The sequence below is a fragment of the Peromyscus eremicus genome, chromosome 9 (assembly GCF_949786415.1).
Source record: "Peromyscus eremicus chromosome 9, PerEre_H2_v1, whole genome shotgun sequence".
Lineage (NCBI taxonomy): Eukaryota > Metazoa > Chordata > Mammalia > Rodentia > Cricetidae > Peromyscus > Peromyscus eremicus.
The window spans coordinates 2,094,757-2,109,694 of record NC_081425.1 but is presented as its reverse complement, the minus strand read 5'-3'; the positions used below and the strand labels follow the sequence as shown (position 1 = coordinate 2,109,694).

Sequence of the window (14,938 nt, the reverse complement as noted above, 5' to 3'; positions counted from 1 at the left end):
TTCCTTCACTCCTCTTCCACCTTCCTTTTAGTGTGCTATGGCTTTTTAAAAAGTAGTTCAAATTGTTCATACAGAAGAACTAATTATCAATGTTCAAGAGAAAAATATTTAGCTAATCATGAAAGCCTTTATTTTTTTTATTTCATGCTGTTTAGTATTTTTTCTCACATTTATGTTATACTAAAGAAATCTCTGGAAAAAGATAATTTATGCTTTCTTCCAGATCTTGCATCTGGATAATTTATTTGGTAATTTGATCTTCAATGAAAGATATATTTATGATCTAAGATTTAATTAAAATGCTTAAGGAAAAATTATATTGTAAGATATGATGTTAAAATGTTCTTTGTGAAATCCATTAAGGAATCAGATATTTGGTGCTGGGGATAAGCTCTGAGGGACAGTCCTGTAGCTAGTACAAGGCTCTTGATGCAGTTTCTAGTGCACATATAACGCACGCACACACGCACACCCAGAGATGTTTCTACTTTTCTATTGAAGTAATGCAGCTGTGTGAGTTTAGAATGATACTCCTGTGAGATGGAAGAGTGGGTTCTGATTTTTTTTTTCTTTTTTACGGTCATCTGGGTCACTGATACTTTTCTGTGCTTTCCAACATACACATTAGTGTAACTGCTTAAGTTCTGTTTGTTTTAGCATTGCGTTTGCTTTGTCTCTTTTGTTTCAGTCTTTCCTTTTCTTTCTTTTCATTGTTTGTTCTTGCATGCCTCTCTATTCCTTTTCCTCTTTTTGTTACACTGTTGCAAACAGACTGTATAACATTCAGGTAGTGTGGAATCGTACTGGTTTGTGTTTGGAAACTTCCAGCTGGTGAATGTCTGCTCTAATCTATACACCCCAGTGCGCTGATTTCTGGTTCCTGTAGCCGAATTAGATCTACCAGCTTTTATTTGCCCAAGCAGTGAAAGATAGGCCAACTAAGTCACTTTTCCATAATGTCTACTCAGTTTTCTATGCCAAATTACCAGTGTTCTATATTGGTTTATTGTACTTTATAACATGTTTTGATTATATCTTTACATGCACAGTATTGATTAATTCTTATTTAAACTAGACACACTTAAAATATTATAATTAATACTTATTGTTAATAAATAGATAAATATTACATTTAGTATTAAAATCATATTTAATATACTACCTTCACATATTTATAACTATATTATTATTAACCATATCATTATTAATTATATTATTAATCATACCATTATTAATTAATCATTAATTAATCATATCATTATTAATCATATCATTATTAATCATATTATTAAGTCATATGTGTTTGGAATTTATTTCTTTCACATTTCCCAGGCTTTTTGAATATTGATTTTTAAAATACTGTATCTTGATCCCTGGGTTGTTGTTATTGTTGTTGTTGTTGTTGTATGTGTGTGTGTGTGTGTGTGTGTGTGAGAGAGAGAGAGAGAGAGAGAGAGAGAGAGAGAGAGAGAGAGAGAGAGAGAGTGTGTCTTACTATGTAGGCTGGCCTGGAGTCACAGTATAGACCAGGCTGGCCTTGAACTCAGAGAGATGTCTACTCTTGCCTCCTGAGTGCTGGGGTTGAGACATGTGCCACCAAGCCCAGCCCAGTTCTTTGTTTTATTGGAATCTATAGTAGTCCCCTTTTCATTTTTAGTTAATTTGGGTCTTCTCTTTTTTTTTTTTTTGGTTAATTTGGCTATAAATTTGTTAATTATATTTATTTTTTCAAATACCAACTCTATTAGATTGAATCTATGTATTCTTTAGTCTTCATCCATTAATTTCAACCTTGATCTTTATTATTTCTTGCTTTTTTATTACTGCTTTTAGGTTTGGATTCTTGTTTTTCTAGTCCTTGAGGTGTGTCATTAGGTTGAGAGCTTTATAAAATTTTAATGTAAACTCTCACCTGTAAATTCAGAGGAGATTTATGGAACTTCCTTAGCTGTGCCCCAAAGGTTCTGCTAAGTTGTGTTTTCATTTTCATTTGATTCTGGAAACATTGGATGTTTTTTCCTAATTTATTCAATGACTCAAGGGGTTGTTGCTCAGTCTATTTGTGTGATTTCTATAGATTTTCTTACTACTGATTTCTAGTTTTATCACACTGATCCTATAAGACAGTAGTGATGAATTATTTATGTTTACAAAGACTTGATTGGATGCTGAGTATGTGGTCTATTTTAGAGAAGATTCCATGGACTGCCGAGAAGAATATGCATCCTGTTTCTGTTGGATGGAATATTCTGTATTCATCTGTTTAGTTTATTTGATCTACGGTATGGTTTAAATCTGAGGTTTCTTTGTTGAGTTTTAATTTTGATGACCTAGAGATGAGAGTAAGGCATTGAAGTCAGCCACTACAACTGTAAAAGTACCTGTCCAACTTTTATGTTTGTTAACGCTTGCTTGTGAAATTAGGAGCCCGCCTTTGGTGCATACGCATTTACAGTAGTAGCTCGTCTTGATTAATTAATTCCCTTTATTAGTATGTGGTGACCTTCCTTATCATTTCTGTCTAATTTTGGTTGGAAGTCTGCTTTATCAGGTATCAGAATAGCTGTGCCACCTTGTTTTGGTGTTCTGTGCATCACAGAATTCTTTCCATCCTTTGACTCTCAGTCTTTGGTGGAGTCTTTAGCAGTAAAACATGTTTCTTGGAAACAACAGAAAGCTGGATCAAGTTATCTAGTCAGTCAACCTGTGTCTTTTAAATAGTGAGCTGAGACCATTTAAAGTTTTATTGAGAGGTGTTAACTAATTCCTGTGATTTTGTTGGTTGAGTGGGTTATAGTTTGTTCTTTACTTTCTCCTCTTAGTATAAGGGTTTTGCTGGTTTCCTGGGTTGGGTAATGGATTCTTTATAGCTCTCCTTTGCTTAGCTATTTCTCTCAAGAAGCTTATTCTGTCCCGTGCTCTTGTGGTTTTTTCTTCTTTCTTTTTGTGTAGTGTTTTAAGCATCTTCCGTAGTGTTGGCTTGGTTGTCTTGAAGTGCTTCTGCTTATGCTTGTCTTGAGATGGGCTGTTTCTCTGTCGGGTTAAAATAGCCATCTTGGTTGGTGGTTTTTACTTCCAGGGCCTAATATTTATAGTCCAGTACTTTTCTGGCATTGAGGGTTACTGCTGAGAGAGCTAGTGTTATTTTGTGTTCTTTCTTTTGTAGGTAAGCTGAAAGTTGCCCCTTTAAAGCTTTTACTATTGTTTCTTTGTTTTATATTTTGGAATTGTGTATAATATGTTATAGGAAGGTTCTTTGGTTGTGTCCATTTGGAGTACTAAATGGCTATTACATTTGAATGTTGATAGGCTCCCACTATAAGCTCTGGCTGGTCTCGATTTCACCATGTAGACCAGGCTGCCCTTAAACTCACAGAGATCTACCTGCTTCTGTCTCTCTAGTGCTGAGTTAAAGGGTGTCTTCTACCATGCCCAGATGAATATCTAATTTTTTTCTGCTGTCATTTCATGCTTTTAGTATTTATCTCAGCCCTTTTTTCATCGTGTGGATGTTCAGGTCTGTTCTTATGAGTTCTCTGATATAATGGATATATTCATTTATTTTTTCTTATTGATTTAGCATTTTGTCAGTCTTACCTTCTATTCCTGATATTTTTTTTCTTCTGCTTAGTTTAGTTTATTGGTAATAGTGTCTGTCCACTGTCCTTTTTAAAAAAATTTTTCATTAAAATTTTAATTTTCATAATTTCTGGTGTTTTGTTTTTATAAAAAAAAATCTTAGTTTCCCTGTTGAAGTTTTCTTCTATGTTGCTGACTTTAAAAAAAAAAAAAAAAAAAAGGACTTCTGTCTTGGTTAGGGTTTTATTGCTGTGAAGAGACACCATGACCATGACAACTCTTATAATGAAAAAAATTTAATAGGGGCTGGCTTACAGTTCAGAAGATTTAGTCCATTATCATCATAGCAGGAAAAATGGCAGACATGATGTTGGGGAGGGAGCTGAGAGTTCTACATCTGGATCTGCAGGCAGCAGGAAGAGAGAGAGTCACTGGACCTGGTTTGAGTTTCTGAAACCTCAGAGCACACCCCCAGTGACACACTTCCTTCAACAAGGTCACACCTCCTAATCTTTTTAAATAATGCTATTTCCTATGAGCCTGTGGGGGCCATTTTCATTCAAAACACTACAATTGCTGATTTCACTGTCTGTTTTTGTGACATTTTCTCTGTGCTGCTGTCTTCCTGGGTCCACATTTAATTCGTTTGCTTGTTTTTAATCCTCTGTTGTGTCACTGATCAGTTTTGCAAGATACCTTTTGAAACTATATTTGGTGTTGTACCTGTTCCTGTGTCTTTGAATTTGGTAGTTTGGGCCAGTCATGTGCCTTGCTTTCTCATGCTTCCTTCATTTCTATTTTGTCTATTTGGCTCACTGTTTTGGTTTTGGGAGGAATCTCCTTGAGCAGCCTGTTCTTTTTGGTTTTGTTTGTGCTTTCTAAGACAGGGTCTATCTGTGTATCCCTGACTTTGCTGACCAGGCTGGTCTCTAAATGGTGGGTAATCTTTGCTTCCCTTCCCTGCTGCTGAGGTTATAGGCATGTGCCCCACACCCACAGAACAGATTACTCTTGAAGGCTCGATCCTTAGTGTACTTTTCAAAGTGGCACACTTCCATTTTTCTGTCCATGAGCTCTGCAGCTGACAGGGTTTGCTTTACTTCTCTGCATACAACTTCTCTTTGCTCTTTGCCTGGTATTGCTTCATTTCCTTCATGGATTTCCAGTATACTTTCTCTATTATTCCCTTTGGGACAAAATCCTCTTTTTCTTATTCAGACTCTGGCCTCCATTGGCTCACACAGAGGCAGCCTCTAGACTGCCATCTTACCTAGAGGTTCGAGTCATGGTAATACAAGGGGATTTGTAGCAGGAATTGTTAGAAGGTCTTGTTAATAAAACAAACCTGAGACAGGTATTGGGGTGAACTGGAAGATCAGAGAACCAGAACAAGCCACAGCTAACCTCACCTCGCCGGATCCTCAGCTGGTCTTGTTTCCTCAGACTGGAAGCCTCTGTGTCCTCATATCCGAATGGCTCTCAGCTGAACTGTGCTGCTAGAAGCCTGAAAGCTTAACCAGCCAAATGCTTAACCAGCCAAATGCTTAATCAGCCAAATGCTTCTAGTTTCTGGTTTTCACGCCTTATATATCTTTCTGCCTTCTACCATCACTCCCTGAGGCCTGGGATTAAAGGCTCACTTCTTGGGATTAAAGGCATGTGTCACCATGCCTGGCTGTTTCCAATGTGGCCTTGAACTCAAGAGATCCAGAGGGATTTCTGCCTCTGGAATGCTAGGATTAAAGGTGTGAGTGCCACCATTTTCTAGCCTTTGTATCTAGTGGCTGTCTGTTCTCTGACCCCAGATAAATTTATTAGGGTGCACAATACTTTTGGGAACACAGTACCATCACAGGGATTTATTGAAGTACCTTATACAACAGTGCCTGGGTGGGCCAGCGTTGGCTGTCTCATGCTGGAAAAGCAGAGAACACATGTGTGCTGGCTGCCTCAGTGGTCCAAATTTGGTACTGAAATCCTGGATCTCCCCTGGAGAGTGGCTGGTATTAATTCCACACTGGACATTCAAAGAACCTGGGGCCCCACTGTCAGTGGGGGACATCATTAGCAGTCACAGACTTGTGCAGGATGAGGAAGCGAAGGTGCCAGCTCACACTGCCTTCTTCCTGGCCTATAGACAGCTCATTGCAATGTGTTTCCCACTTTGAGGGCAGCTCTCATCCCTCACAGACAGCCCCTAAGGGGTGTCTCTAAGCTGCTTCTAAATCCTGTCAAGTTGGCGGTCAAGACCAAGTCTTAGTCTTCAAAATGTTGCAAAGGACATCCCCTCCCCCACAGCAAAAAATAAACCAACTGTTAAGAAAGGGCAGATTAACTGTTTTACATGAAATAAACATAAAACAATCTGTAAAATGCAGCATATGACACTCACTTTGACTGTAATTCTAACAGGAGACTTTCACCAGGGGATTTCCTTCCTGTCTGGGATCTTTTCTGTTAAGGCTTTTGTTTTCTCCTCTGAGCTCCACTGTCCATTATCAGGTTCTATTCTGTCCATCTAGAGATCTCTTCTCCCCGCAGGACCTTTTGTTTTCTTTTCACTTTGTTCCTTTCTTTAGGGAACAAAGGCCTTTGTAGGGTTCCCAACTGTTTAAAAAGGTAACTTTCTCTCCCACCAGTCTTATTTCACTTGGTGAGATTACTGATCAGTACTACTAAATTTGGAACTGGGTATTTCCCAAGGAATATTTTGCTTTTGTCTCCTTTTTACTTTCCCTTCTCCATTGGTTTTTATATCCTATGAAAATTCAGTTTAAGAAACTAAAGTTAAAAATCTATGTGATTTAAAAATGAATTATGAATACCTTATCATTTAGATATTTTATCAGCTTTTAAGTTGCCTGGTTATGGCCCTTCACTTCCACATGTTGGGTGGCATTTGCTGGGAGAGTCTGGCTACTTATCTTGTCCTGTGCAGGTAAACATCTTATTATCAGCTGCTCGAGAAAGATGGTTCTTTATGTAGTTAACACCCGTAACTGAAAGGAAAGCCTCTAAACTCTAGACTTTTCCTTATCTTCTGATTCCAACACATGGTGACTCAAACTCTAGATTAAACAAGTCTTTGTCCTTCTCTTTTGTGACTGGCCACATCCATATCACAGCTGTCTGTCGCTTGGGTTCCTACAAAGACCTTAAAATCATAGTCCAGTTATGCAGCTCATTCACTGCAGCACAGTTGTGATCTTAGAAAGCACCGTCAGCTGACTTTCTTCTCCCTACAGAATTTTGCAACTGCTCTTCTATTAGTGTTCACTCTTCATTGAGTTTGCCTAAGCTCAGTTCCTAGCATTTAAATTCACTTAAAATATCAATTTGTTTAGGGAAGTCATTTCAAGAAAAGAGTAAAGCTGGCCACTCTGAGGGACATCCTTCTCTGTTGTTATGTGTACCTGAGCGCATCTTGCTCACGAGTAGAAACTCTGCAGGTTTCTTTTTGGAAGTACTCATTTACCCACAGTTATGCAGAGGGGAAACAAAGACTAGAGGTTGTGCTGCAGCTGGAGCTCTGGGGAGGTTCCTGATGTCTGCCCCGGAGGCATCCAATGAGAAGACTGCAAAGGTGAGGAGAACAAGGAGTGGCACCTTGTGAGTGATCCCAGAACCAGGATGGTGGGTAGACCGAGGCTGGCCCCAGCTGGGTAGGGAGTTCTAAGCCAGCATGGCTACATAGTCAGATCTTGTCTCAGAAAACAAACAAACCCAAGAGTGGGGTGTGTGTGTGTGTGTGTGTGTGTGTGTGTGTGTGTGTGTGTGTCTGTGAAACATGTATGCCTGTATATTTAAAAAATGTAAAATTAGAAGTGACCTCTTAGTATCAGAAGGGAGCTTGCCTCCTTTTAAAGCCTCGGATACTTTGTATTTTTTGTGATAAGGAAGGTGGTTCTGTTTCAAACACATTTCACCTGAAGAACATAAATTAAACAAATGCATTACAGACAAAAGCCAAACCAGGAGGGAGTTCTTTAGTGGATTAGAAAAATAAGAGATTGTTCATGGGAACTGCATGTCTTGACTAGGTAAAATCCATATTTTTCTTCCCACTTCTAGTTCTAGGCATTGCATGACTTAACTTACTTAGAATGGCTGGATACAGTGAGATGGTAGGAGAGGAGCTAGGCCGTTTCATTTTGCTATCTGTGTGGAATGGTTTTCTTTCTTCATGGGATGGTGTCATCTGAGATATAATGATTTATCTAGCATCACAAACTGAGTGTAGCCCAGAGTTATTATCACCAACTTCTGCTAGTTTCCTCTCTCCCTTCTATCATTTTCTTCTCAAAATGAATTAATTTTTATTTGTGTGTGTGCTTTATGTGTACCACATGTGTGCAAGAGCCCTTGGAGGCTGGAAGAGGGCATTGGATTCCCTGGAACCGGAGCTAAGATGTTTGTGAGTAGCCTAATGTAGGTGCTAATGGAACCTAGGTCCTTTGCAGAAGCAACATGTTCTCAACAGCGGAGTTGGTGCTGCAGCCCCTCCCAACCTTTTCATACTCAGCTTTTTACATTTTCATCAGAGACTCTTGACTTCCTGGGTTGCAGGTATTCATAGGTCTAACCAGAGAGATTTTTGGACAAGGATGAATTTTCCATCTTGTTTTCAAAATCACAAATGACTGCATAGTTGAGGATCAGTAGTATATGGCTGAGAAGACTGCAGATTCACATTCTTCAGGGACATGAAATGGAAGAGGGATGGGAGGAGAAAACTCTCTTACCCCTTGCTTTCCTGTTGCAAAGATGAATAAGCGTGGATGGAACTGATAAACATGCTCTTTGAGGGGAGTGGTGATGGGTCATTTGCCTATAAAAAGACCATAAGTTGTAGATAGGATTTTGTAGGCATGCCAGTTTTGAGTTTTTATATCACACTTTTTCACTTCTCCAAAGTAGACTTTTTTTTTTTTTTTTTTTTTCAAGACAGGGCTTCTCCATGTAGCTTTGGAGCCTGTCCTGGAACTCGCTCTGTAGACCAGGCTGGCCTCAAACTCAAAGAGATCCATCTGCCTCTGCCTCTCGAGTACTGGGATTAAAGGCGTGCACCACCACCGCCCAGTTTTACATTTTTTAAAGCATATTTCAATATGACTTCTTCATGGACACTCATGGAGCACTGAATGAGACAATTGCTGGCCTCCCTTCCTGCTTGCCTACTGTGAGAATAAATACCATTCATGACCCCTGGCAGGGTCCAGTATGCAAACATGCAAAATCCCCTTCACTGGCCACCTGTATCCCTGCTGTAGTTTATATTTCCACTGAATTGCTTCACACATTTTGTAAAACTTCCCTTGTCCCTATGTTCTGTTTCTATAACTCTTGCCCCAAAACGTTCAAAGGCTGAATGTGTCTCATTGTGTCAATGAACTGACCCTTTCTGTTGTACGGTCTTTAACCCCCCTTTTCTCTACCTTCCTCTGGTCCTTTGCTATTTTGAATTCCAAGGATGAAATTATTTAGGTCCTTTGCTTTTCTCTTCTTGGATTGTAAGGCTCACAAAGTAAGAACAATGCATTTATATTTCTTCTCACTGCATTTGTGTTGTTTTCAAAATGCTGTCCCATATAAGTATAGCAAAAATATTTTAATCGACTTAATTATGAAATATTGAAGAAGCAAGTGCTGTTTTAACTAAACCAGTGATACTGTTTTGTGTGCTGGGGTCAAAGGTCTGTGACATTTGGTCCCTTTTTTCCTTTTTCCTGTATGAGTCCTATAGCTAGAGTTGAATGCTGTTCTAGAATCACAGGCAGGAAGGGTCCTGTTTGGCTCACTGACTGTGTCTTTCCTGAGGAAAGACAATAACAGATGGAACTACGTGTGTGACTATTTCCACTGAGTTTCCAGAGACCCATTAAAGAGGGAGACTGACTTTTCTTTTTTGGTTTATCTTATTTTGAGACAGGATCTGACTACATAGCTCTGGCTGTCCTGGGACTCAGTCTGTAGATCAGGCTGGCCTTGAACTCACAGAAATCCTCTTGCCTCTGCCTCACTGCTGAGACTTACTTGCACATATAGTGCAAGAGATTGTAGAATGATAACTTATGACTTTGTCTCATAAAACTGTAACTGAAAATGGCCTTTATTGGGTCCTGACTTTGTATCTTCATGACAACCTGTTGAACGTATAGAGAAGTGTAGTAGTCATTTCTCCATTGTTAGCAATGAACTCTGGCTCGTCTAGGAAATAGCCCTGTTTCATTTTTTCCCCTTAATGTTATCCTGCCAATTATACTGATAAATGTTGCAGGCATTCTCTGTGACCTTTAATGTGAAAATACCCAAAGTACTTGTATATGAGAAAGAAATTAATTTGTTATGCATGCAGGTGGCAGTTTTTAGAATCGTTAAGTGTGAATTGCACATGTGTGCATGCTGTGTAAACTGCTTTTATCATTGGCTAGTTCAGACTATATTTCTGACTTTGGATTTGTCTGCCAAGTAATTTGGTTTTTGTTTTGTTTCTTTTGTTTAGATTTTATTTCATTACTTGGGAAGTATATTTATTGATACAAATATTATTTTTTAAAAATGCTCATTCATTTAGATAGTAAGGTCATTACATTGATAGTGTTTCTGTAACTCTGAAGAAAGAAACTTTTAAATAAATTATTGTCGTCTGTGTTACTGAACATGTGGTCAGTTGTCATGTTCATACATCCACATGATCAAAGACTGAGCATCTGTCTCATTCTTCCCTGCTGTCAGGCTACCCTGTGATGATCAAGGCCTCAGCAGGTGGCGGTGGGAAAGGCATGCGCATCGCTTGGGATGACGAAGAGACCAGGTGAGAGGCTGCTTGAAATACACTTTTGATGAAAATTGCAGTTACCAGAGTTTTATTAAACTGACAGGTAAACAGATACCCAACGTATAATGGAGTAATTACGGTGACCATCTAAGCTTTAGTTCTTAGATGGGAGAGAAATTGATGCTGTGCAGAAATCTTCTGTATATTTTGAAGATAATTATCCTACTATAGAAAGGTTTTTTAAAACAAATTTTTATTTTACATTGGTAAAGGGTTTTGTTTTTATGATGTATTTTTTTTTTTAATTAGAGTTGTTCTGTTTTCTATGTAGAAATCATTAATATCTGGCCTTATAATTTACAGTGTGGTCTAAGGATTTGAACCAAGTTTATTTAATCCCAGTGTGTAATTATTTTGATAATTTTTAGTGTGGAGGATATTGTTTTCCTTCTGAGTTTGAAACTGCTGTATATCTTTTATATGTAAAGTATTCTGTTATACATTTAGAATACTTTTTTTTTTTTTTACTAATTTCAGAAGTCAAAAGTAATCTGTGTTATTTAATAAAGCTTTGATTTTTCCAAACACACAGTTGGTTGAATCTCTTTATGCATCTTCCCAGCAGCTAGGGCATCTTCATAGTAGCATTTTCTATCTAGATTACGTGAGCTTTATGCTTTGGAAGTGTTTTGATAAGTCCTTTGCTAAGGAGTTCCTTAAGGGCTGTCTTGTCTCCAGTGACTCAGACATCACAGCTGGGGCGATAAGCTCTGGTGGAGAACCCCTTTGTGTAAATATACAGTGTCATCAGACAGGCTAGGTTGTTGAGCTTGCCCTGAATTTGGCCATTGGGACTTCTCCCTTTGGGCCACAGACTTCTTCACCAAGGCATTGTCTTTCTTGGCCAATTTTTTTTTTTTGTCATTCCTTTAGAGGTAAATAAATTTTTAAGAAATGTAATATATCAATGACATGAATAGCAATCAGAAAGAGACTGATTAATGCAGCCAAATATAAAACCAAGAGAGGCTAGAGAGATGGTTCAGTCACTAATGTGCTTGTCACGCAAGCATGAGTGTCTGAGTTGAGATACCCAGCACTTACGTTAAAAAAAAAAAAGAAACAAACAAACAAACAAACAAAAGAAACAAAAACTCACAAAACAAACACAGTAAGAACAACAGAACAGGAATGGTAGTTCAGGTGATAGCCTGGAGATGGGGAGACAGAGGCAGGAGAATCCCTGGTACTTGTGGGCCTACCATTCTAGCCAAATTAGCAAACTCCAGGTTCCATGAGAGGCCCTGTTTAAAAAAAAAAAAAAAAAAAGAAAGGAAAAGGTAGAGAGCAATAACAGAGGTAGACACTTTGTAGACGTCTGGCCTCTACTTGTACAGACATGAGTACAAACCACACACACACACACACATACACACACACACACATACACACTGAATAAAAAAGGAATTATATATTTGGCTATAGGTGAAATTTTGTCATTTATGGAGATGGGGAACTAAAATTTATATAATTATTACTTTATCATTAATATTGCCTTCCTATTCTCTCTCTACACAGAAGTAGTCTGGTCTTCCAAATGGCCAGTTCTGCTTTCTCTTCTTTTTCTATTTTTCCACTTGTTTCCTTTTTAAATCTCATAGAGAGAGAGAGAAGCCTGTGCTACTTAGTGGGAAAGTTGTTCAATAAGGTGGGATCCAAGCCTTAGAAGTGAGGTTTTAATATAAGCAAGAAGACAAAGATCTCCTGGAAACATGGTCTCCATTAAGACCTGGTAGGAAGGCACCATGTTGGATGAGATAGATGATGGTCTGTAAAGCACCGCTGTGTTAGTTACTTTCTGTTGCTGTGGTAAAAATGCCATGGCCAAAAGTTCCTTATCAAAGAAAAAGTTTACTTTGGTGTATGGTTTCAGAGGGAGGATCCATAATGATAAAATTCAAGGGAAATTCATGAATATAGAGCATGCACATTATTTTATTATCACCAACCTGGAATTTAACATTTCCTATAGTATAACAAATTAAAGTAAAAGTGATATCTATGGAACTTTCCACCATTAAAAACTACATGTATCTTCTTACTCCATTATGATGTTGTGGGAGTTGTTAGGTTATGTGAGTGATTAGATTCGTTGGAGCCACTATGGCTTATTATTTTAAAGATTATTTATTTTTTAATTTATATGTATGTGTGTGAATCTGTGTGAGTTTTCGTGTACCAAGTGCATGCAGGAGCCTGTAGAGGCTGGGAGAGTCCATCAGATCCCCTGGAACTGGAGTTACTGATGATTATGAGCTGCCTGATAGGAATTCTGGGAGCCAAACCCAGGTCTTTGACAAGAGCAGTAAGCGCTCTTCTAAGCTATCTCCAGTCTTTGGAACTTATTATTTAATAAGGAACCATGTATGTTATACCCTAAACATTTTAAAGAATATTCTGATGTCTATCTTTCATTGTATACAGTACTATTTACTTAAAAATTTATTTGAATATTGTTTTTGTTTGCAGCAATAGGGATCAAACCCACTGTACTTCCCATAATAGGAATGCACACTACCTCTGAACCACACTCCCAGTCCACTTACTGTATTTTTATAAGAAAAAGTCTTGCTCAGGATGATACTAGATTCTTAGGCTCAAATGATTCTTCTACTCTGGCTTCCTGAGCAGCTGGATTGCAACATGTGTCACTGTGTGTAGTAGTGCCATGCGTTTTGTAGAACATGCAATTTTGTTTTGATAAGTTCCTTGTGTTACATCATCTGCCAAGGAACCCATGGCTTAAGCACAATTGGGAAGGCCTGCTCTGATGTGAGGATCCAAACCATGAAAAAATAACAGAAAGTGTATAGTATTGTGGAGGATGAGACTAGAAGAATAATGGAGAGGAGAGACATAAAATGGTGGGGGGAATTTCACATGAAAACAGGAGGGTCAGGAGTTCAAGCTACATTGAGAGTTAGAGGTCAATGTGGGCTACATGAGACTCCATCTTGTAAAATCAAGAATGAATAAATAGTAGGAGTTGGATCAGAGTGGTCTTGGGTGGGGTAGAGCTACATCATGAAAGCTTTCAAGTTATAGCAGGAGACTGTAGTAGCAACTCCTTTATGAAGAACAGTCATTGGTGATGGTCATCCTTTTTGACCAAATCTGTAGCTTTGAGAGGGTTGCATGTGGAGAGGTGAGGGGGAGAGGGGACATTTGCTTATGTCAGCCAGATCAGGTGAGTTGATCCTGGTGATCTATAGGGTGACAGACATCACAGCCAGGTTTTCCTTTCATCCTATGTAGGCTCTTGTGGGTGATCTTTGTGATAACAGGAAGGATTGGAAGGGTCCCAATAGAGAAATCATGGACCTTCAACACATTTTGATACTATGTGCTGGGGATGTCTTTCTGTATGCTGTGAATGTGTTGCTCTGATTGATTGATAAATAAAACGCTGATTGGCCAGTAGCCAGACAGGAAGTATAGTATAGGCGGGATAAGCAGAGAGGAGAAGGCTGGGAAGTGGAAGGCTGAGTCCGGAGACACCATCCTGACATCCAAGGTGCAGTATGTAACAGGCACACGGGTAAAGCTACGGAACATGTGGCAACATATAGATTAACAGAAATGGGCAGAGTTTAAGTGTAAGAGCTAGTCAGTGTTAGGTCTGAGCTAATGGCTGAGCAGTTTTAAATAATATAAGCCTGTGTGTGTTTATTTGGGTCTGAGGGGCTGCAGGACCAACAGGTGAGGGAGATTTGTCTTGACCATGGGCCAGGCAGGACTGAAGAAAACTCCAGCTACAACTATTTTTTTTAATTATAAAAATATTCAAAGATATGAAAAACAATATCATGACCTTCATGTATGTACCACCCAGGTTAGTCAGTAATCAAGATTTTGGGTGGACTAGGAAGTTGGATGGCCTTGTAGGTCCGAGTGCTTGTTGTGCAGACATGAAGGACAAAGTTCACATGCCCACTATTCATGTAAAAAGCCAAGTGTGGTTGGATACACCTGTCATCCTAATAACTTTTAGGGTGGAGACTGGAGGATTATTTGGACTTGCTGGCCATCAGTCTAACTCCAGATTTAAGGAGAGACCCTGCCACAAAGGAATGATGGAGATGATAGGACAGCCAGTGTCCTCCTCTGGCCTCCAGGCACATGTACACACTTGTGAACACACATAAACACATAATAAATGAATTAAAAGAAGATTTTTCTCACATAGGTTTGGTAAGACTCACTCTGTTAGCACTCTTCTTGGACTGAAGGTAGATGAGCAGAATCATGATCTGGAGCCAGGAAGCCAGCGAGGAGGTGGCTGCAATAACTGTGCTAGAAAACAGGCGTGGGAGCTTTCACTTGTGTGATAGGATGGAGGTGGTGAGAAAGTGAGGTCAGGAGTATAGACTTGTGCTTATGACCCTGTAGATGTAATTCTAAACGGTCTTATTAAATAAGAAACACAGAGCCAAATAAATAAAGAGTTAAAAGCCCAGAGATAGAGCAGTAGCCAAGAGCTAAGACCACGTTATTTTACCACTTGCTGCCTGCCGTCCTTCC

General features: G+C 38.9%; 1 protein-coding gene across 3 annotated transcripts in view; it reads left to right on the top strand.

Annotated features, from left to right (window-relative positions):
• Window positions 1-14,938, top strand: part of Pcca (propionyl-CoA carboxylase subunit alpha) — a 378,979-nt gene that overhangs the window by 122,909 nt on the left and 241,132 nt on the right. For all 3 annotated transcript variants that reach the window (XR_009381162.1, XM_059273166.1, XM_059273165.1), the window contains exon 9: window positions 10,315-10,393. Coding sequence is in view for 2 of the 3 variants with exons in the window: in XM_059273166.1 (XP_059129149.1) it covers window positions 10,315-10,393 (79 nt within the window). In the remaining variant the exon portion in view is untranslated. The remainder of the gene's footprint in view (window positions 1-10,314; window positions 10,394-14,938) is intronic.